The sequence below is a fragment of the Cololabis saira genome, chromosome 7, assembly GCF_033807715.1.
Source record: "Cololabis saira isolate AMF1-May2022 chromosome 7, fColSai1.1, whole genome shotgun sequence".
Classification (NCBI taxonomy): Eukaryota; Metazoa; Chordata; class Actinopteri; order Beloniformes; family Belonidae; genus Cololabis; species Cololabis saira.
This window is the reverse complement of record NC_084593.1, coordinates 21,320,258-21,344,787: the sequence shown is the minus strand read 5'-3', so window position 1 is coordinate 21,344,787 and position 24,530 is coordinate 21,320,258. Positions and strand designations below refer to the sequence as shown.

Below are 24,530 nucleotides of genomic sequence, written 5' to 3'. Positions count from 1 at the left end.
TCTCTGTGGTTAAGATGACTTGAAGAAACCAAAACATGCATTTAAAAAAAAAGGAGGGGGGCCCTGCTTCTGGTAATGAAATATATTTTTGCAAATGTTCTCCTAAAATTAGAGTGTAAAATGATCTGTGCGTGTCTTTTCTGTGTGCAACACAATCTTAAAAATTGAGTTCCAAAAACAGAACATCAGCTGTCCCTCGGTTCTGGATTCCCACAATTAAGGGCAGTGACAAACCATAGCTCTCATCCAGAAAGGGAAGTGAAATACAAGATGACAGAAAGGCATTTCCTGGGGTCCAATCTCGCTGTCACTTCTGTCATCCCTGTCTGTTTACTGTCATTGTCTCTACGGGCAACGGCTGAACATTCATTGGGAAAACACAGGGCATGTCCTGTCGTCTCGAGCCTCAGCAACAGCTATGTAACTTGAGTTGCATCTGTTTTGTTTCATTTATAGACGTCTGTGGGGAGAAAAGAGAAACTTGCAGTCGGATAACTTTTAAGAAATGGAATTATTGGTTTTTCTTGTGTGGCAAATGTATTTTACAAATATGACATATAAGTTTCTGTTTGTTGGTTGTGGAAATAATGTGGTCCGTTCTTTTTGACCTCTTGGCACATAAAGTATGATGTATGTTGTGCACTATGATATAGATGTTTTTGATTAAAATATCTATAGCCTACTTCACTATTCTATATTACATTGTGCTGAATTAATAGTTACGGTAGATGCGTTTGTGTCCTCCTGCTCTGAGGCTACGCACTCGTCATTTGTTGTCTCACATTATGAGACAACCTTTGTAGGGATCAGTAAAAAGACTCACAACAAACAACTACAACCAACACAAGTGTGTTTGGAGTCTTTTGGTGTTGAGTTATTTCAATTTGTCTCAATATCTGTTTATCCAGCATTCTAGTCAAATATGACTGATTCGCGATTAAAAAAAAGCAGTAATCTTAATCTTTTGATTTGAGTCCTTGTTTACATATGGCCTCTGAATGCATCAAACAAATATTATCAAATACTCCATGTTTCATTGAACATAAAAACATGTGTGGAGTTTTAAGTCACTCTCCTTCCCCACCCCACACCAATATTTTTTACACTTACATGCACAAGTTATTAGTTGACTTGTCTTACAGGAATACCAAATGTAGGTTATATAAGTGATGGACCAGTAACAAAGAGTTTTAGAAGAAGTTTATTTTTATTTTTGTATTATGATTTATATATATAAATGTTTATATAATGTGAAGATTTTGTTATTATTATTTGTACCATTGGAGACAATCAATAAGGAAAATAGCTATAGAGTTATAAAGCTGAAGAGTGATGCGACACACTATGTTAGAATAAATTATAATCTCTTTGTGGCCATATAGAATTTATTTTTTTTAAATGTTTTTATTTATATGTTTTTTACCAGTTTATGTCTCTTTGTCTTGTTCCTCTGTAGGTTAATTTCCCCTATCTTTCTAGCACTCTAGCACATCTTAATTGATGTATGAAGTCCCTCGGAATTCAGGATTCAGTTAGTCTCAGGCCCTTTTTCACACATACACACACACACACACACACACACACACACACACACACACACAGACACACACACACACACACACACACACACACACACACACACACACACACACACACACACACACACACACACACACACACACACACACACACACACACACACACACACACACACACACAAAAATCGTCATCTGGTAAATTAATGAATACAAATTTCAAAGCAATTAAGTCATTAAAAGTGACTGCATCATAAGCCGTTTCTACTGTTGCAATAATTACTTTTAAAAGATCATTTTTATTCATTTTTTATTTATTTTTTATTGAACACAATTTATAAACAAGAAAAACACATTTTATACAAACTGCTAGTAGAAGAAATATAATATAATAAAATAGAACATTTTGAGGGGTATCATGAACAAGAGACATATAGGTTACACAAAAAGCATAGACTTTTCAGAAGGAGACTTAAAATAAAAGATACTTTGATATATCGGTTAATATTTTTTTTTGCAGAGTTATTTGAATTAATATTTTTTAATAGAGACAAAAATAACTTTTGAAATCATTTCAAAAACATTGGAAAGAGGGCTTCATTTTTCTCCACTTACAACAGTGTATATGATATTTAGCCAGTAAGAGAATGACATTAACCAAAAAGGACACTGATTTGTCAATTGTATCTATGTAAAAAATAATATTAGTGATTTTTTTGTATTCATTTATTAACACCGGGAGAAGGTTTACGGCGGAAGCAGAATCAGAGCAAACCGGAAGTAGCTCTCAGCCAATCAGGAGCTCCAGAGCGTCCTAAGCTGACGTCAGCCCGGTACCGATGAACCACCGGTAGAAACTGAAGAAAGCTGTAAAGTCGGGCTTTTTTTGTGTTTTCCCCCCTCGCCAAACCCCCGTTAAACGTACAAACATCATGCCTTTCGATGTTAGGAGGTGAGTACCGGGGCTTCTGCTCATTTCGGTTCAGGCGTGGAGCTTTGGCCGCTGCTGGTGTTTGGTGTGTGTGTGATCTGTGGATGAATTAAGGCTGATTTATGGTTCCACGTTACACCAACGCAGAGCCTACGCAGAGCTACGCGTGCCCTACGGCGTAAGCTCTGCGTCGATTTAACGCGGAACCATAATTCAGGCTTCAGTGGTAGCTTACAGCATCACATCTGCTGCAGAGCCTGTTATTAACGACAGCATTTCATGCTTAAGTCACGTTGGACTTCCTTAACTGCAGTGACCGTAGAGGTTTTGTTGTTGTGGTGAAAGGATGCTCAGGTATGGACCAAGAGTTTCTGTGTGGGTTGCTGTCTGCGTATGTGCAAATTTCATCAGCCTAATGTTGCAAGACATGAAACGAGAACCCCAAGGAGTAATAAGCATCACAGACTTCACAGTGATACCGCCTATGTTACAATTAACAAACATAAGGGCCTGGTTTTAGTCTCATTTGTTATTGTCTACATTGAGCCACAATCCTCCAATAAACAAGTAAAAACAAAGGAATGTTATGAAGTCACAGCTGCTGGCATTCAGACAACCTCCTGACACTTGGGCAATAACTAAAGTGTAAAGCACCGTCGCATTTGTCAAAATAAATGACAGGATCTTTGCACTCAGCCCCTATTTGCATAACGGCCAGTGCAGGGTTTTGGTCAGTGACAGAAACTGGGTTGATGTTTGGCTCAAATATTTGGACCAGGACAATCTGAACAACAAAACAGTATGCAGATTTTGTATTTATTTATTTATTCATTTTAACTGTTAAAAAATAGAGGGTATGTGGACATTTAAAATGTGCACTGTTAGCAGTAATTACTTTCAACCATGCTATCTCTCTTTTTTAATTCGTGTAATAAGGTCTTTTTTTTTTTTTTTTTTACCCAGATGATAGTGAGTTGTAAAGACAGGGTAAAATGACCACTTAGGTGTTAAAAGAGTCTTCATGCCACTGCTACAGGTCATAAGGTTATGAACTGCTCATGTTGTGTTCAGATGCCGCACCGATTTAGGGACCTTTTAATTTGACAAAACAAGCATTGCTGGAAATGACTTCATTGACCAACCTGTTTTTTCAAGGTGGCGCCAACCGGAATACTCAGCGGTGCAAGTCATCACAGAGAGTGTTACTGTATATTACATCATACAGAAGGGGTGTGTGTGTGTGTGTGCATGTGTGTGTGTGTGTGTGTGTGTGCGCGCGCGCGCGCGTGTGTGTGCGCGTGCGTGTGTGTCACAACATAAATACTTTAAAATTACTCTCAGGTTGAAACTTGCTTTTAATTATGTTAACGTGAGTGTTTATGAGATGTAATTATTACCATGCTTTGATTTTATGATGAAGTGCTTGGTAGTTATAGTCTATTCATATTGACTAGTGGATAGTTATTACCTGATGTAAAATGTACAAAAAATGTTCTTGACACCAAAAAAAGCAAAAATAAAAAACTTTTTGTCATGAACAGCCAACATGACTCCAACAATATCAAGTATCAAATAAAGAAACAAAATAGATCAAGTGAAAGAAAGACAACTACTGTTCTCCAGTTTTACCATACATGTGCCCAAACAGTTATTGGGAAGTCCATAAGTACAGGGAACCAAGTGCTCAGACATGGACACTTGGCTGGAACTTCAAGTGTCCATTTGAGATGACTAGAACCAGGAGGTAAGAACATAAACAACATAGACATTGATTTGAGGCTACTGTACTTTTATGAAAGCCAAAAACCTCTCTGAAGGCTGCTTCAGAATGGTCCAGTGTTTTGTTCTCTGTCCTTCTTGGGTGTTTTTAGTTGTGTGTTTTGGGTCATTATCCTGTAGGAGGACCCATTACCTGCAACCAAGTTTTCGGAGACATCAAGAATGTCTAGATAGTTTTGAGATTTCATTGTACCCTGCCAAGATTCAAGCCCCCTGTGCCAGATGCAGCAAAGCAGTCAAGAACATAACCATGCCTCATCCATGTTTCAGTAGCTACAGTCTTCCTCTCTTTGAATGCTTCATTTTTGTGTCTGTGAACATACTTGCCAAAAACTCCAGTTTTGTCTCATCTGTCCAAAGTACATTCTCCCAGAAGCTTTGCTGCAGGTCAAAATGCATTTGGATAAGTTCCAGTCCGGCTTTTATATGATTTGCTTTCAGCTGTGGAGTCCTCCTCAATTGTCTTCTAATAAGTCCCTTTTTGGTTCAAACGGTGATCGATTGTGTGCAACAACATCTAACGATGTACGTCAACCTCAGAGTTCACCTTGAAAACTTGTTCTGAAATCTTTTGTTACCATTCATCTTATCTGTCTCTTCATTGTGTTATCACTTTTACTCTTGCTGCCACAAGCTGCAAGGTCCTTGTCCACGTCATTTTTTTCCTTTCAAATGCGTTCATTTTTTCCTTTCACAAGTGTGATTTCTTGGTCAGACATGAACTGTGTCTGAAATCACATTGTATAGTGGACTACTCCATCTATATAGGAGAGTTCCACGTAGGAGACTCTGAAGTTAACTCTTCAGCAGAATGAACGCTGGTCACTGCAGCCATTATTTTTGTTGGTAGTGTGTTCATTGCATCACTGCTGTGGCATAGTTAAAATGTCACGGATAATGTCACGACCATTGATTGTAAACATAGACTCTAAAAAAGACCAGTTGTGAGATGTGTGTCTCAGTGTGAGATAATGTAAGTGTACTATACAGGGTATGACAATTCTTACTACGTATTCAGACTGTACCACAAAATGTTGAGCACCACCTACGTAATGCTGTATATAGTGAGGCGGTGGTGATGTAGGACACAGCTATCTTGTGTCTCTCTAACGTTCATGCTATAAATACTCCGGGTGCTCGGTTCCACTTTTTTCAATTCTGTCTTTTGCATTCTTCCAACTTTATGTTATCAGTTTTCAACTACAAAATCGATTTTCATATGAATTAATCGATTCAGAATCCACATCGTAGTGATGCCATGCTACACTGTCTCTGTTTGGTAAGTATATTGGTATAGCTGAGTGAAGGCGGTTAGTTGTGGTGTAGCAAGTGTGCAACGGTGTGTGAAAAGTAGCAGTGTAATCTTTATATCCCCCCAATCATTTAACTGTCTTTTAGAATTTGGAAATCCCCCCTTCAAATTGCTTTCTAACAGGAAGACCGTTATCCTGGTTTCGAAGTTATTTGTTGACACAACGGGGGTTTGGTTTGAGCTAACCTGATGATCGACTGTTTAAAAAGTGATGATTAGGTAATGGTGTTTTCAGAGCTTCAGTAAGAATCCTTTACATTTGGTCTGGAAATGCAATTATATCACTTATCTTGACAGTGAAGTGTGATGGATGTCTGATACTTGATGTACACATCCAGAAGATGAGAGAAAACCCACGCAGAGAGAGATGTAGGGACGCAATGCTCATAAGCTATGAAGTGAGCCCATCATATATGTGAAACACAACTATCCATAATGTGTTATGTCAACAAGACAAGGAAAAGATGAACTACTGAGTCACCATGACTCATTCCCAAGATTCAGTTTATTTAGTGAGGCCTTTCCTTGAAAAGGGGCCCTGTTCTTTTATTTCAGTAGGCTAAGGGAGATGCTGGTACACCATGTCCTTGCCATTTACCAAACATGTGAGCCACTTTACGAAAGACTGAACAGTGAGATAACACGATCGAAAATGACTCTGTAATTCAGGAAACCACAGATGTCAGTGGAGATGTTCAGATTACTTAACATTTTATGTATTAAAAGTATGCATTATTGCACTTTTATTTGTTGGATTATAAATGGTTTCAATGGGCGTCAAGTTTATCGATGTAAATGAAAGTAACTTATATCTTGTAGCTTAAACGATAACAGGGAAAACATGCTGAATTGATCTCATGTCACTGATGTTAATCATCAGTGATGATGAACATAACTGACATGAGATCAATTAGTGATGATTCATCACTAATAAAGATATGAAGGTAACGTCACAAGACTGAGACAGCTACAGTTTTTTAAGCTGGATGCTGCATTGACTTACTTCATCCAAAGATGATGGGGTCATGATTGGATTGAAAATCCTTACAGTATGTTCGGAGAAACATTTAATAATTGCCAGCCAAAAGTTGTGTAATGTAAGACAGAACAAAAATAGATTTGCTGGCTGGCCCTCATCTGAGTAGCACCTGGCTATTACAATCAGCCATTCAGCTTTACTTTTGAAAAATGTATGCGGTGTACTGAATCAATCTGAGGTGATAGAGCAGCAGTGAGGTTGAGACGATGCTTCCTTACAAAAGTACTCTGGTGCTTCACCGAGCTTTATTGATAAAAGCAGAGGAAGGCAGTAAAGCAATCTAATTTTTGAATGACTGGAAACCAGAGGGAACAAAAGACACTTGAAAAAGGGGTGGTTAATGGAAGTAGTTGATACCACCCTCACAACACAATGACTGACTTGAAAATGGCAAAGAGATTTTGAGATCATACCTGGTGCTTAGCTGAACAAATGATGTAATCTATCTATCAATAAATAAGTCTGAGAAAGATCTGCCTTACTCCCACCCATGGACACGGCTTCCTAATAGCCAGTAGGAATGTGTGGTCTTGGTGGGTGGGAGCTGGTATGGAGATGCTAGAAGTGTGGTGAGCCATATTTATCTGAGTGGGGAGTAGTAAGGAGTTCTATAAGATAAAGTGGTTCGATTTAATACTGTATTGTGGAGGTTTTCTTTGGTTTCAGACGGAATCTGTGTTACACTGTTAGTTTCACGGAACATGTCGTCACAACAGTCCATGTTGAAACACGTATTTTCGTAGGTGACAAAGTAAATAACGGCATGATGCAAAGGTAAATGTAATTGGATGTTTAAAAATTAGATGAATTGAATGTGAAAAATATACCACGTGCAACAGCAAACTCAAGGCCTTCCCATTTTATAACGAGTTGAGATATGTAGGTCTGTTAACCTGAGACAAAGTCAACTTCTTATTTATGTCTTATTGACATTTAGACATTTATTTTTGTGGCATGACTTCAGGGTTGGCGGCGTCTGTAACTGCTCAAGCGGATCAGCTCTCCAGGCTTAAACTGCATCATCATGTTGCTCTTGCCAGTAGGGTGTAATAGTTACATGCTTATATTTTGTAATGTATCAGCACATTTAGATTCCATCATATCAAAGTGCAATCTGAGTGTGTGGGATGGACAAAGGCAGTGTGTTTACATGTGTTTCCAGGCCTTCAGCCAGCTTTAAAATTGTTACATGCTGTGAACTTTAGAAGGGTGAATGCCATATTGCATTGTGTTTTGAGGTATTTTAACAAATATTTTACTATAAAATATTTGCACGTTTGTGCATTCATGTTTTCCTCATCGCCACCTGTTACCTTTTTGAGAAATAATTTAAACTTTTGTACCATGTTTGTAACTATGTCCACACTGGCCACTCCCCATTTGTCTCAGGTTATTTATGGTTCACATGTAGCCAAGACTCCATCTCATGTCACCTGGGAATAAATAAGTGGGATTTTATTTCCTTGATTGGGCTCCAATTTAGCAGTGGGAAACTACCATCTAAAAATAAACCTATGTGGATTGGCTCCAACTCCAAACATGAGGATTCAACATGTTTAACAGCTGTTTACTGGGTTTGTGGTGCTTAACTCACTGTAAGGCAAATACGCTGCTCCTCACTGTCGTCGTCATGTTTCTGAAAATTTATTATTTATTATTATTTATTATTAGTGTACTTAAATATGTCACGTACTGCATGTATACTCTGTTTTTGTCAAAAAATAATTTTACAGGCATTTATTGTAGGGATTTAGTGTGGTCTAATCAATGCAACAATGACTTGACTGTTGGTACAGATAACATTCATGCAGAATGTGCATTAAAGAAAAGGATTTTAACAGTTTCCTAAATGGAGGTTTAAAAAACAAGCAAAAAAAAGTCATGTAGTGCAATTTTCATCATAAAACCTTTTAAAATCTTAACCCAGTGATCATCAGGCATGTGCTCTGGTAAGCATTTGCTTGGCATTGAAAATTATGATAGATAATGTCCAAATGGCAGTAGAATGTTTTCAGAATAAAGCTAAATATCGTCATGTAGCTGTCCCCTCAATATAATCAGAAATCAGCAGTGTAAACAAAAGGAGGTCAAGTTGTGGCCTGAAAGGTCAATAAATCTTTATAAAAAAAAAAAAAAGCAAATTGATGCCCTTGTTGGACTTCAGAAGACTTGAAGACACCTCATCAAAAGACTTGATGAGGTGACTTGTTCCAGTGTGTAGCAACACCTGTGTGCAAATGTAACATTTTACATTTTCAACACTGCATCCTCAACAGAAGCCAGTCTTATGAAACAGTAGTTACACAACTAAGTAAGCCGGGTGCATTCCTATGGGCTGAAGCTGAAAAGTAAAAATAGAACAATATTTACTTTAAGAAAATATTGGAGCAAGATTTCATACAGAGTAACAACTCTAACAATGTTGAGCACATAGAGGAATGGATTGATATTGCTTTGGACCTGCCTTGTAATCTCTAGTGAAGGCAGTAATAAATGGAGGTGTAATCTGAAAGTTTTGACATGTTGTATATTGTCCATCAACTTAAGGCAAGTTTAATTCTATAGCACAACTCAACAACAAGGTGATTCATCAGAAAATTTGTCGATGGACTTCTAAAGTTAGGCAAGAACTTTGAACTAGAGGATGCACCGAGCAGTTTTAAAGGAGCATGAGGCAGGATTGAGGCAGGATTTATGAAAAAAAAAATTTTCTAGTAATAATGTCAGATGAAGCGTTCCAAACCAAAAAGAATGAGCCCTCTAGTGTATCTCTCCGTTGCCTTGAACAGGCTGTGTGCTGCAAAATGTGCTGCAATTGTGGGGCCGAATTTCCCGCGCTGTCCTGCGGATGTGACGTCACATGACGCCGCATGCGCGTTCTCCCCGTTCTCCCATGCCGGCTTCGCTGTTGGCTGCAGTACCCCCGACGGCTGTCGTGGTGAAGGGTGGCGCTAATGAGTCTCATTTCTTAAAAGGAGCCTCATGCTCCTTTAAATCACCATATTTGATTCCCCATATACACAAATGCAATCGAAAAATGGACAGATAACACAAAATAGCATGTACATATTGCAAGAAACTGCTTACATATACCGGCAACACAAGCAACATGCAGCAGCATATTAGTCGCCACCACCGTGAGAAGCAGTAAGTAAGTAACGTTAACGTCTCCTGAGCGAAAATTGCCGAGGGGGCAAACCACTCTGACTAGAGGCCTTGCATCTCCTCTTCTCCATAATAACATAAGAGCTCAAGAAATCACCAGGGCAATTGGTTATTTTATTGGAAAAGATTTGAGGCCATTTTCCGTCATTAAAAATTAGGGCTTTTGGCTGTTGATGAACACGCCGGAGCCAAGATACCGCCACGACATCCTTTTCCACCAAATAGGTTCCAGAGCTGGTTCTGTGCTGGTTCACAACTCGTTCAACTTGCAGGCCAGCTGAGAACCCGTTGTTTTTCATAGCTTGGGTTAGGGCTGGGCGATATGGACCAAAAGTCATATCTCGATATTTTCTAGCTAAATGGCGATACTCGATATATATCTCGATATTTTTTCTGTGCCTTAATTGGGGTTTCTGAGGCAACCCCTTAAAAAAACAGTCAGTTTTAATACAAAACCTCGTGCCAAATGTCACACAGGTTCCTTTATTTAACAGAGGTCTGCACAATATCAACATGTATAAAACAAATGAAATAAAAATAAACTGCCTGCATATATAGAATAAAAATGCTTCTTGAATAAAATAAAACAAATATCCCTTTCCTGCATAACAATTAAATTAAAATACACTGTGATTAATACAATGTAGACAGTAACAGGCAGACTTTTCCACTGAGGTTGACAGTTGTGCAAATAACAAAACATTTGTGCAAATCTCAAATAAAACATTCAAGTCAATTTGTCACAAAATAAGCTATATCAAAATCATTAAAAAAAAAATGTAAAAAAAAAAAAAAATGTAAATTTTTTTTTAAATCCATATAAATGATATTGTCTCGTACCATATCGAGTTTGAAAATATATCGATATATATATTAAAATCTCGATATATCGCCCAGCCCTAGCTTGGGTGCTAAAGGGAACCACGTCATTACGTCACTGCAAACGTCAGTTACATCGCTGCGTTTGCATTGGCGCGAAAATTGAAGCAACAACGTATTTCCTCTAATACGGACTTGATCCGTGTCGCAGCCCCCGTGGACCATATCGCTAAAAGACAGGTTGTGTCCTCCACAGACCACTGCTGCTTTGCTGCATCCATATTAATTTGTTGCTTATTTGAAAATCTCGCAGTCTTGCTATTGCCGTTGGTCTTAAAAACTATGCCCCCTCCGCTTATGTAAACGGTTCTTTCCTCTACCCCAGCAAAGAGTTGGTGCTACCTTTGAACCGTTTTTTTCTGACCTGGAGCCAGTTCTTTGTCGGTGGAAACAAAAAGCCTTGTTCCAAACTCAGGACTGGCACAGAACCAACCCTGGAACCGGTTTGGTGGAAAAGGAGTGTCAGCCAGGTGGCCGTGACAAAACTCTACCAGGAGATGAGAGCTCATGGGGTTGAGGTTCTCCTGGGGGCTGATACTGTGTCTATCCAAAAGACGGATGGATATCTAGAGGCAACGCAAAAATACGTTACTATAACTGCCCATGTGATCAATGCCGAGTTGGAGTTTGCTGGCTTTGTCCTTCAGGCACAAGCTCTTTTGGTGTCGTATACTGGGGCTAACATAGCTGAAGTGCTTAAGCAGCTGGAAAGGCAACAGCAAGATGTCACTTTAGTCACCGACAATGCAAGTGTGAACAATGTTTCTGTAAAGAAAGGACCTTTTTTTTTGGTTAATATCTTCTTTTGTCATTTAAGATATTGAATTACACTAGTTTACTTGGGAGAAACGGATTGAATTGTGAGTTAAGTGTAGCGCTACATCTCTACAATGAATGCAAGAGAGACAGCAGCAGTCTTGACATGTTTGAAAAGGAAAAAAAATATGAACTCCGACACCTTGAACTCAATATTATGTTTTCAGATGGACCCTCGATATTAGATATCAAAAATCTTGACGTACTTGGAAGTTACACAAATTAATAGTAACAATTTTACATAGTATAAAAACATATCGTGGTATACCTGAGTATACATGTGCAAATACCTGAGTTGTGCAGTGATACTCCACTGTATATAAACACTACTTACCCAGAGTCCCTGTATTCATCTATACATACAAGCTTACATTATTTATGTGAATTTATATACACCCTGTACAATCGTATTGATAATAAGCATTCTTACTCGTAGATATTTCTATACACATTAAAGGATGCATATACAGATATACTTGTTAATGTCCATATATGTATGGATACACGCATTTCTACATATACAACCATACAAGTCCAGTCCAGCCCTGTTTGTTTGTCTTGGGTGGAACCATATGTGGTTTATGTAAATGTCTGATTTATAGGGCCATAGAGATACTATAGTGGACAACTAAGTTCCCAAGATATGGCGTAAAATATCTTTCCCCACAGAAAAATGAATGCCGTGGAGGGTTAAGCCCCTGAGGCCGGAGACTTGCTCTGCACGTAAAGGCTCAACATTCAGGAAGTGTTTTCATCTAGCAGTTATTTTAATCCTGACACAGAACAGCCAAACTCTGAGGTCCCACCCAACTCATCTCGACACTGCCTAACCTTTTACATCCTGTGAGGACAGATATTAGCATGACCTAATCCAAAAGTTTAAAAAAAAAAGGAAGCTGGTGGAAGTTCAGGATCCTTTGGTTCATATTTTGTAGATGAAAATGTGGGAGCAAAAGCAGAAGAATCAGCAGGGCTGAACAGGAAACCCTCCCTTCTACTTCCTCCTCCACCCTGCATTGCATCAGTTGTGATCCTTTCTCTGGCAGCTCTTGGTGGACAGATGTGAGGTTTTTTTTTGGTGTGAGATGAAGGAGAGTGAGCATGACAGCAGAGAGGGTGGAAAGGTGGACGGCGTTTGTGCAATCACAGATGGAGTTCAGAGCTGAAAATGTTTCATTGCCCAAAAAGGACAAGATCTCCTAAATGTGAATAGTTTCTGTATTGAGTAACACATTTTTCTTCAGGCAACAACAATATTTCACAAGAGCAGAACCGATTGATTTTTTTATTTTTTTATTTTCCTCCTCTCCCTCCCCGTCTCTGATTCAGTGTCCACACACAGAGACAAACCCACAGTCCACTGTTGAATTGCATCCTTCACCTCTGTTGTTATTGTTCTGTAACTTCAGCTTTGTACAATTAAAAACAAACATGAAACCGTATGATTTCATCAAACTTCTTTCTACACACGTATACTAGGGTGTTGTGTGTGTTTATGTTGGCGTTGTGTTGTCCTTTGTTTATGTAGAAGGGGTTTGGGGGGTCAGGTCATAATAGCAGACATGCAAAGGAAGAGGTGTAACCCCATATGCGTGTGTGTGTGTGTGCGTGTGTGTGTTTGAGCTTTTTGTAGCTGACTGTCTAGGTCTGTTTCGTGCGATGGCGGGCGTCCAGAGCTAACATTCCACCTCTCTGTAATATTGCACAGCGTGATGGGTACAGAATGTGCTGCTTTTCTCAGCACGCAGTGTTTGCATTTACTGTTCTTTTCTCACTCCCTTTTCCCTTTTTTGTTTCCCTTTTTTCCTGTCTCTTCTCAGATTTGATATCTACAGGAAAGTGCCAAAAGATTTAACCCAGCCAACATACACAGGAGCTTTCAGTGAGTACTGGAGCCATCTCTTTTTTGTCTTCATAAATGTGGTGTTTTTTTGTTTGTTTGTTTTAAAGACATTTCAGTTGCCTATAAAAGCGCATCAATCAACCACAGACTTTAAAACCACTTCCCTTACAAAGTTTACATCCCCCGTCATTGCAGCAACCACGTTGACCCATTGAGGTACGGACTAAGCACGTTTGAAGGTGTGCGACCTTTGTAGATCAGGTGTGTTTATTGTCAAGATTAATTCTTCAATTCGGTTGATTTCACTTCTGAGCAATGTCCTCTGATAATTTGGTCTTAAAGCATAGCAAGAAAAGACCTTTTTTAAATAATAGTAAAAGAGATGTATTTTTCTTTCTTCTAAAAGAACAATTAGCAGAACAACAAACCTTCATCCCATTAACTCGCCTTTTTTTACTTCTTCTTTTTTTTTTTTTTCTTCACATACTCTCTGCTTGTCTTAGATCAGGGGTCGGCAACCCAAAATGTTGAAAGAGCTATATTGGACCAAAAACACAAAAAACGAATATGTCTGGAGCCGCAATGAATGAAAAATGAAAAGTCTTGTATCAGCCTTAGAATGAAGACAACACATGCTGCATTTTTCTGTATTAGTTATAACTTGGGGAAGATTTTTTTTTTCATTATGCACTTCGAGAAAAAAGTCGAAATGTCGAGAAAAAAGGCGAAATGTCAAGATTAATTTTGAAGTACAATCTTGAGAAAAAAGTCGAAATGTCAAGAAAAAAGTCGAAATGTCAAGAAAAAAGTCAAAATGTTGATAAAAAAGCTGGAATGTCGAGAAAAAAGTCAAAATGTTGAGAAAAAAGCTGGAATGTCAAGAAAAAAGTCAAAATGTTGAGGAAAAAAGCTGGAATGTCGAGAAAAAAGTCGAAATGTCGAGAAAAAAGTCAAGATTTCGAGAAAAAAGTTAAAAAGTCGAAATGTCGAGATTAAAAAGAAGAAAGAAAAAAAGAGAAATAAAGGAAAAAAAGAAGAAAAAAGGAAAAAAAGAAGAAAAAAAAGAAAAAATGAAGAAAAAAAGGAAAAAAAAAAAAAGGTCAAACATTTTTGAAAAAGCTCCAGGAGCCACTAGGGCGGCGCTAAAGAGCCGCATGCGGCTCTAGAGCCTCGGGTTGCCGACCCCTGTCTTAGATAATAGAAGCCCTGCCATCCTGCTGCCCCCTCAGGGTGGTGCTTAGATCACCCTCTCAGTTTGATACGCAATCTTTCCATCAGAAGGATTCAGCTGCTGAGGAACATTTTAGGCGTGAGAGGGTTTGACAGCTGCTCGTCCCAGAACTGACGTACTTTAATGAGGCTCTCAAAGTGGAGCAGTACCCGCTTTTGTTAATGTTAATAATCACGTTAGCGATCTCGCCTCGGGCACCTGAGAAGTCATCTGTAGAAAGCTAAGTGCTTGTTTCCTGTCAGGTCATGTGTTTTCAACTTGTCATCAATAAGTCATCGTTTGTATACCACTGATTATTCACTGTTCCAACTGAGCAGATTACAACAGACCTCATGACACATTTTTGGCGCCTTTGTTATTTCTTGAATCATTGGTCACCTGAAAGTAGATGGTAACAATGCATCAACCCCAAAAGAAGACAATGACGACTGAGGAAACCTTTTTTTCTTTTTTCAAATTGAGTTGTTTTATGGCTGATTATGACACATTCCTGAACGACGGGGATAAGATGGAGGTGTAGTAAGAATGTATGCCAAAGTCTCCACCAAAGATGAAGTGGACGGAAGGACTTCCTCTGAAAAAATGACTTCCTTCCTGTCGCCGTCTAGCAGTGAGAGCGCTTTAGTCTCAGCAGGTCAGATCACGGCCTAGCTCCTGTGGTTCAGAACCAACCAGAAACAGACTTCTCACAAAAATATCTGACCCCCATCTGCTTTTGTTATTCTTTTTTAGGGGCACATTCCACTGGGATCACTTTTTATAGGATTTTTAACAATGACTTTTTTTTTTTTGCCAGTGTATTTTCTGGAGTTTTCATGTTATTTGGGGATATATCTGTTCAGTGATTTAATTTATTGTTCACTTTGAATTTGTTTGTTCTGCCCCTGCCGATGTGCTATGTGTGGAGAACAGGCTCCAGCTAAATGGTACAAAAATAAACGGCACATCTGATTATGGCTAGTTTTGGATTTCATTGAGTGAGTCACAGTGTTGGTATATCCAGTTTTTTTTCCCCCACAGTTATGAAAAGGCATAAACGCCGTGTGTGACCCAGATGTTTATTAAAACACATTAAAGTCTTTGTTAATCATCTTACTCATCAGTCCTCTAACCTTTACGTAATCCCAGGATCATATTTCATCTTTTTAAGTCAGAGAAGAGCCTCTTCAGTTCTGGATAAACTTGAACTGCAAACTGAACGTAATAGCAACGCTTCCCTATTGTTTTTAGGTTAAACATTTACATTATATAAAGCTTCCTTAACCCACAGGTTTTTGCCGCACCGCCCTGCTAACCACAAGGTCATGTGATTGTGAGATCCTAGGCGACAGTTGCCACGTAAACATGCCTCACCTGTTGCGTGAGAGCTGTCAGACCGAGGTTCTCACCATACCGGACAGACCACAGTTTCTCAAAGGCAGATCACTTGCTTCCGCATTTATCTTACAAAGTGCTTGATGTTTTTATTTGACCTTCTGGCTTATTAGACACATGAAGTAGAATTAAATTAAAGAACGGTTTGGCCACTTCTTCCTTTGAGTTCAGACTTCATACTGCCCTGAAGTGGAAAACAGATCGTTCCTAATTTGTGTTTTTCTTTTCTTTTCTTTTTTTTTTATTGTCTGACTTAGAGGAACCATTTTTGGCCCGGGTGTCAATGTTTGAGTTTGTTTAAGGAAGCCTGAAATGAGCCGTTTTTAGGACTAACCGAGGAGTACTATGAGATCACCTCTCTTAAAGAAAAGATGCTGTCATGCTTTCTGTGTGTGCACGTGTTCAATAAGTATTTGGTGTATATTGGTCTTTAAAAACCTGTGTAATGGCCCGACGCTGCCAGTAAAACCGCTATTCAGGGAAATCTTTTATAGTTGGGGTGATGCCATTAATGTCAATAGCTGAGGTCAGCGCTTGCGTAAAAAAAACAAAAACAGGGTGAAACTGGTTTATTTGGTTTGCATTATACCATGAGGAGATTGTCATTTCAGAGTAATGTGAGACAAGTGACAAATGCAGGACTCACACAGGCTTAAGCATGATTTTATTCTAACTTTCTGCTTCTTTCTGCCACCCACAGTATCCATTCTCTGCTGTGTCTTCATCCTCTTCCTGTTCCTGTCCGAGCTGACGGGATTCATAGCCACCGAGATGTAAGTACCACGGCTTCAGTTCTCCTCGTAACATCCTGTACCTGAAACACATGGGGACTTAATAATGAATATCAATGCCCTCATTATGATGTAGTCTGCCCAAGTGGTGTTATAACCTATGGATGGAATGAATTTTCTTACAGGAAATTGGCTTTGTTCATGCGTCAGCCTCTTGGCTGTGTGTAATAAAGGATGAAATGAGGAGGATGTGACAGGAAGGAAATTACACCGACAGAAACGCACAAATGTTTTTTTTTTTTTTTTTCAATTTGGCAGATAATGAGTCTTCGTACATTAAGAAAGCATCAACGGGACGTGATGAGAGGAGAAAATTGTCTTTTTAATAAAAATTGACTTGTTTTTCCTCTCAATTTAAGTTTGTTTGTTGTGTATCCAACCATTTCCTGTTGTCCGTCTTTTCCAGTGTAAATGAGTTGTATGTGGACGACCCTGATAAAGCCAGTGGTGGGAAGATAGATGTGAGTTTAAACATCAGTTTGCCAAACTTACACTGTGATTGTGAGTATATACATACACACAACTCTCTATCCCTCTTAATTATATTGTCTGTTAGTATGCTTTCTCTTTCTCTTTGTTAAAGGCCTCCATCTTACAGCTTGTTTTCTTTCTTTTTATCGAACGGTATCATACTTTGCAATTCTTTACCATCTGAAACGGCTTGTTGGCAGTAGATAAATGATTCCTTCCTAGATAACGAACTTCAGAATGGTTTGTTTGCTCCTAGATAACGCCAGAACAGTATCAGTTCAATCTTGTTTTCCTGCAACACTGATCTGCGTTTGTCTCGAAGCCGCCTCTGCCGGCTCATCTGTTACTCAGATGTAAGAAGTGGGTGGGCAGCTTGAAGTGTGCCAGGTTGCAGAGCATTCTGGGATAATTTGCTCCTCATGACTCCCTTAAAATAATAAATAAATAAAAACAAAATATGCCCTTGGACAAATCTCACACACAAACACTGATACAGTGGAGCAGCTTAAGCATTAAAGCGATCGCGCACATTCATTCATCGAGTGATTTCCAAAAATGGCAAAGCTACCGAATGCTTGTGTTAAAATTAAACTCAGGTTTCAGCGATAGAGGCTCCGAGACTCTCAGCTGTCGGCCATGTGTTTAGTCCGTCTCGCTCATGGCATGCCCAAACAAAGGCTGCCGTTTCTAATTAAAGCCCTTGATGAGCACATGTACGGCGGTTTTGTTTATTTGCAGGATTTAAGCGTTTTTCTGAAAATGCAGGGCTCTCTTAAATACCAGCTCAAATGCATCGTTTTAACCACAAAACAGCTGCACGTTTTGTGCAAAAATGTCTCCCGCTGTGTCCCTCTGTGAGTTAATATTGTATCTATTTTTCCAGGCGTACAAACAGGTTGTCACTCGCTGAAAATTTACTTGGAGGGTGAAACCATTTCATCATGGAAATCTTGGCGTTCTTTCTCTTTATTTGTCAGTTCTGCTTTTCCAGAGTTAAACATCATCTCTCTCCGCTGACCTTTATGGGTTGTCTCAGCTTGATTTGTGACTTCATGGAAAAGCACAACCACCCAGTCCAGATAAACTTTACATCAATCCACTTCTAGATTGAAATGTCCTCTTATTTATATTTATATATATTTGTGTATATATATATTTCTTTTTTTATGTACATTTACATCTGCTTTTGTTTTGTATCTGGGGGTGGGGTGTGAATTTGAATGTCAAAGGTCAGTGTGTGGTCATTGTAGCACAGATGCAGCACCGGTGTCTGACACACACAGCGCAGTGAGTGAAAATAGTCCACTTCAGTGTGCCAGCGCGCTGGCCTGCAGGGGGGGTGGGGGGCGTCTGAAGTTTAGATGGAAAAACACGTACGCACATGGGAGGGTTTGGGGTTTTGTTAACTTTATGGATCGCTCCCTACAGTGCTATTTACAATATCCCAACTAATCTAATATTTCCATATTAACATAAAAAAAATGGGGCTTTTTTGTTACTACTTTCCTAAAATAGAACTTCACATAACCTTTATTCTCAGTGTCATGTACCAGTTGTCATTTAGACGAGAGACTTTTATGTTTAGTTTAACAAAAAAGTGTTACACGGTGAAATCCTCAAATTGTTGTGTAAAGACACGAGATGTCCACTTCCTAAAAAGGCTGACTTTGGTAATTAGTCGTTTTATTTATTTATTTTGTGGTTGTGTGTTGCTTTGCTTGCGTAAACTTATGATCTGTTGTTTCATTTTCCCTGACAACCGAAGTAAGAATCATGATACAAAATAGGGAAACTATTGTTGGTAAAAGACCTAAATGAAAATCTGAAGCGTTCATTTTTAGATGTGATGTTTGATAGTACATCAGTCAGATGGAACATTTGAGGACATCTAATGCCTAATGCACATTTTTGTTGATTACCAGGTGTCACTTGATAGACAAGTGATCAAATACCACAAATAAAAAAAGTTTGGAAATGTGTGTTTAATAGACTTCCTTTTTTTCAAGTGGTGGGCTTGGACATTCAAGATGAGATGGGTCGCCACGAGGTCGGTCACATAGACAACTCCATGAAGATTCCTCTCAACCAGGGCGACGGTTGTCGCTTCGAGGGAGAGTTCACAATCAACAAAGTAACGTCTAACCACTAATCTTTGCATGCTGTATATACACATAAATACAATATAAACATACGCTTGGAATCTTAAATACTCATAAACAGGCACTCTCGTCCTGTATGTGGCATATTTGGGCTGGATTGAAGTCAAATGTGGATCTTAAGCTCGTGCTCCCCTGCTTCCTCCTTCAGTCTAAATTGAGTTATGTTAAATAGAAGAGCTCTGGGCTTCAGTTACATCTGTGTGTAGTTTGGGCCCTGCGTATCCCTACTTGGATCACATCCACATCTCGTGCGTCAGTCTTTCCACTACATTTAAAATGATTAACCCAGCAGTTGGATGTTTAACACTTTTGCTTGTGGAATGGTTGGAAATATGCAAAATGTGTGAAGTCAGAAGGCAAGGAGCAGTTAATGTCAAACCGCGTGTGTGTGTGCGCTTGTGTGTGTATGTGTACAATTAGGCCTCCTCATTAGATAACCAAATATGCTGCATGTTTGTGGTGTTACAGAGCTGATAAGTTGTGTTTGTGTGTCTGCGCTTTCAGGTACCAGGAAACTTCCATGTGTCAACACACAGCGCTACGGCACAGCCGCAAAGCCCTGACATGACCCACACCATTCACAAGCTGGCCTTTGGAGAAAAGCTACAGGTCGGGACAAAAACAACACAAAGCACAAAAGCTGAGGATCTGTAGTATCAAAAATTCAACAGAGATCTCTTTTCTTATTCATTTTCATACAGGTACAAAAAGTTCAAGGAGCCTTTAATGCTCTAGGAGGAGCAAATAAGCTTTCATCTAATCGTATGTACCCACGCTGCACCTGACCACATTACACCCACATTTCTGCAGGCCTGCTTGTTGTTTGTTGATAATGCAATAATTGAGATGCCTGGTGTCCAGATTTGAATCCAAACTGAATTTAAAAAGCATGCATTCATCTTCAAATGAAAAGCATCACAACCTGTTTCTCTTGCAGCTCTGGCCTCACACGACTACATACTCAAGATTGTGCCAACAGTGTATGAGGACCTGTCCGGGAAACAGAGGTTCTCTTACCAGTACACGGTTGCTAACAAGGTAGAGTTTCCATGTGATCATACCGTTTTGTTGTTGTCTGGCTTGTCACAGAGGCAGGGCCACTATCACAACATATGGCCGGAGCGTATATTACCGCTTTAAGTTGTGCACTCAACCGGAAATGAACGTCCACCTCTATTTACTGGAAACAGTCCCAAGATGTCAACAAACACCAAATGCATTTCCTAGAACTGCTTCGACTGACAACCAAGATCAGAGTGTGCAATAATAACAACGCAGGTCAACTGTGAAGCGCGGAAACGTTGGGCTGGAAATATGGTTCAGCTCAGGCACAAATGCCATTTTGAACCGTCGTGACAAACGCACGCTCAGATTAATTGGTCGGATGAATTAACGGTGACTTTTGCCAACATGAAATTATTTCAAATGAGTAACATCACGTAAGTCACAACATGATTTAGCCTCATCACGCTACCTTCATCAAAGCTTGATTCCGCTCAAACTCACCTGTAATGAGTCACTTATGACTTTGAGTGACTGTATCTCAAAGTAATACTGCAGTGACTCACAGGCCGCTGCCATCACCACGGATAAGAATAAAGTTAGAGATTGCTCAAATTTCAGGGTTTCCGCAGGGTTTTAAAAAGTATTAAAAAGTGATAAAGGAAAATTGCCAAATTTAAGGCCATTAAAAGTGTTAAATTCACTGTCAGAGGTATTTTTTTTTTAAATTGGTATTATTTTTTACCTTTTACATTTTAAGCAGTCTATTTTATTGTCATTCACAAAGTGAAATAAATGTGAAACATCTGGTCAACATCAATGAGTCTATAAATCTGTTCTGTATAGTGTTCTATAGTTCAAAATCTCTATTAATGTTAAAAGGTCCGTGATTAACACTTAATGTTGTGACAGTTTTTTAAAAAAATCTGAAGGTAGTGAAAAAGGTATTAAATTGGTATTAAATTTAACATAAGGATTGCTGTATAAACCCTGAATTTAAATATCACGACTTTCTCCGTCTTAATAATAATAATAATTTTTTTTTTTCTGTCTCCACACCCATTAAAAATGTGCAATGCTCTCTTTTGCTTCTCCACACAGGAATATGTTGCTTACAGCCACACGGGCAGAATTATCCCAGCAATCTGGTTCAGATACGACCTCAGTCCAATCACAGTCAAGTACACAGAGAGGAGACAGCCGTTTTACCGCTTCATCACAACTGTGAGTGAATTCACACAAACGCATGAAGTCAAAAGTACGGTGGCTTTTCCACCATAACTTTAGGAAGTCCAATAACTATTGGAATGCTATTGAATGTTGGGGGGAAAAAAATGAGAAAGTGATGTGAAGTCAGACCTGCTTCCTTTTTGAACTGACCAGTCGGTGAATAGTGAGCTTTAAAGGCTGCAGTGGCCTTTTAAAGAGACAGGAGCTAAGGTGGCTCATTTGAGATGATCTGATATGTTGTGCCTATGTCCAGTTAAAGATAACTCAGACTTTTCCACATTGATTGGTAGACGACTGATCTGCTGAAACTATAAACCAAAACGTGAAGATAAGAGCGATGCAAATTAGTCCAGTATTTGTAGCCTTACTTGTAGACTGTACAGGTCACACTGCCCTCTGGTTGATCTGTGGATTTAAATATTTATTTAATGGATTGCTGTTAAATTTAGAGAAGTCAATAACTCTCTTACAATAGAGTTGGCACTACTTGTTGTTAGACCCACCGTCAAGGAGTTTAGCTCAGATCGGTGGCTGTAAACGTGTACAATGTAATAACAAGAACAAAATTAAACAAGTATTATAACAAGAACACCCTTCTCCATGACCCTGAGTAGATGAGATGGAGAAAAGAACATACGCTGTTTATAAATAGAACTGGTTAACTTGTAATTACGACACAGGAAATCATCTGTGACTCATTAAGCTTTAGCTTTAAGAAAATTTCCACTTCTACGGTTGAAATTGTCACAAACACTATTTTCTTGTCCGCTTCTCATAAACTTACCCCCGTTTTTAATGGCCGTCGCATACACAACGTCATTTCAGAGCATCAAATGATAAAGTTACTGCAACTTTTACTGTCCACTGCTTAATCAATCTGCTTATCTTTTGTTCTTCAGGGAGTTTTGCACAGCTTAGTTATCAGATATTTGAATATAAAGCCAATCTTTTTGCATCAGATGTCTAATTGGCCTCTAGCTCTTGTCAAAAATCTGGGAACACTATCCAGGAGAAATGATTGATCTCGTTTGTTGGCAGTAAAAAAAGCATAGCTGGCGTTCCCAGTGTTCCTGAATTGCGTCTTCCCTTCCCTCGACTCCCACAGCTCTTTGTAGGTTGAGGAATTCTGGCTCATCCTGTAGCACTTAATCAGAAAAGTTTCCCGCTGGCATCCCATGATGCGCTCAGTAAAATCGGCTGCCACGCTGATGAGTCGCACTATTATTTTCCCGTTTGCGTTGTTTAGGTTCGTCATGATTAAAGGCATGTTTAAGAGATGAGTGTGTGTGCTATTGTGTTGTTAGTCATGGCTAAATGTCAAAAGCTTTAGTTTTTTCCCTCCACATCACAGTTGGGTGAGGGTAAAGTATTTCTCCTCAATACTGAGACTGAACCTGATGTGTTTTCCGTAGATCTGTGCCATCATCGGAGGGACGTTCACAGTGGCAGGAATCATCGACTCCGGTATATATACTGCCTCGGAGGCCTGGAAGAAGATCCAGATAGGAAAAATGTCATGACCTCCTCCCATTCCTCTTCGTCTCCTATTTATAAGTGCGAAGTTGCTAGCCTGTTAGCTACATCCAGTCCCGATTATAAACAAGTTCCTCGTGGAAATCGTATCCCCATGACCAATGAGGAGTCTCTGGCACACGATATAGCTACCAGGCTACACGGCCGTCTTTCTTTTTACTGAAGTTCCTCTTCAGCTCCATTTGCTCTGCTGACGTGTGGATGCTGACTATCACATGTCTGCTTTCTCCGTCATCGGCATCGGGAGCGGAGAGGAGAGGAGAGGAGAGGAGAGGAGAGGAGAGGGGACTCTTGTTACTGTGAGGACTCATTTTAAAGGACCGTGTATCAGGAAGGTGATGGTGCACGTCTTTGAAGGCTGCAGCTTGTTTTGATAATGAAGTAAAAACTTGTAAAAGGGCTCTTTTTGGGCTGATGTTACATTTCTTCAAATTTGATGAGGTTCATATAGAAATTCCACACCTAATCAATAATGGGAACATTTGTAATTCCCAGTGCATTATGATAAAGAAAAAAAAAAGGATGTAAAAGGTGCCTCTGCAGGCTCCTTGCTCAACCAGGATATCTGTTCACATGTAATCTGGTTTATCCAGTTTGTTTTTTTTTGGGGGGGGGGGGTATATACCAATTTATAAAGTATCTCTTTCTTCGAGTTTCTGATAAGTTAATTTTGTGTCATGCTGCACAGTTTTGTTCAGTTGCCATCTCATTCCATCTCTACGGAAGAGCCCTAATACTCGTCCGTACATCTCCAATACTGAATCTGTGAGCTTTTATTCTTAGTTTCATCAGCTCTCTTCCAACAAAGTATTTTCACTGTTTCTCAGTGCGTTACAGTATCTGTGTAGACCCTTCTTTACAGACTTTTTTTTTCTCACACAACCTGATCTTTACTGTTTTATACTAAATAATCCACCAATCACACACAAATATTTGGTGTAACGACCAACATCTCTTGAATGTCTGCTATGTCTGGTTTGATTTGTTCATTGAAACATGTTTTTCTTTTGTCTCCATGAAGTTGTAATGTCACTGATGTGAAGGTTTGTGTCGCCCTTTTTTTACTGTTCTTATGACGTTTCTTGTTGAAGCATGGTGAGAACTACAAACCCTCTGCAGTTGTTCTTCGACTTTAAAAGCCAGCATTTCCTCTGTAATGCTACATGTCCTCAAGTAAAGGTACCATTCATATTAATATCCTACGCCCTCTTTTGGTTTCTTAGAGTTTGCTGTGGTGAGTTTAAATAAGTCTTGTCTGATTTAATCTTAGTTTAAGGATCAGTGTTGTGTATGAAAAATGTCTGGGTGTAATGGAGCAGGAAATTGGTTGACTATATAATGAAAAGCTCATGGTGTCAGAGTCCAGATTGTAAAAGATGAGCCGCTTTATTCACCGAGACCTTAACTTTATAACGTCAGGACGATCACACCCTTGTGGCT

General features: G+C 39.2%; 1 protein-coding gene across 1 annotated transcript; it reads left to right on the top strand.

The window, feature by feature from the left end:
- The first annotated feature begins 2,346 nt into the window (after positions 1–2,346).
- ergic1 (endoplasmic reticulum-golgi intermediate compartment 1) lies at positions 2,347–24,285 on the top strand. Its single transcript, XM_061725041.1, has 10 exons — positions 2,347–2,487; positions 13,277–13,338; positions 16,605–16,677; positions 17,102–17,196; positions 19,173–19,297; positions 19,830–19,934; positions 20,027–20,087; positions 20,263–20,363; positions 21,429–21,551; positions 22,970–24,285. The coding sequence occupies exons 1-10, from the start codon at positions 2,468–2,470 to the stop codon at positions 23,075–23,077; spliced, it is 873 nt and encodes a 290-aa protein (XP_061581025.1). The 5' UTR covers positions 2,347–2,467; the 3' UTR covers positions 23,078–24,285.
- Positions 24,286–24,530: the final 245 nt, after the last annotated feature.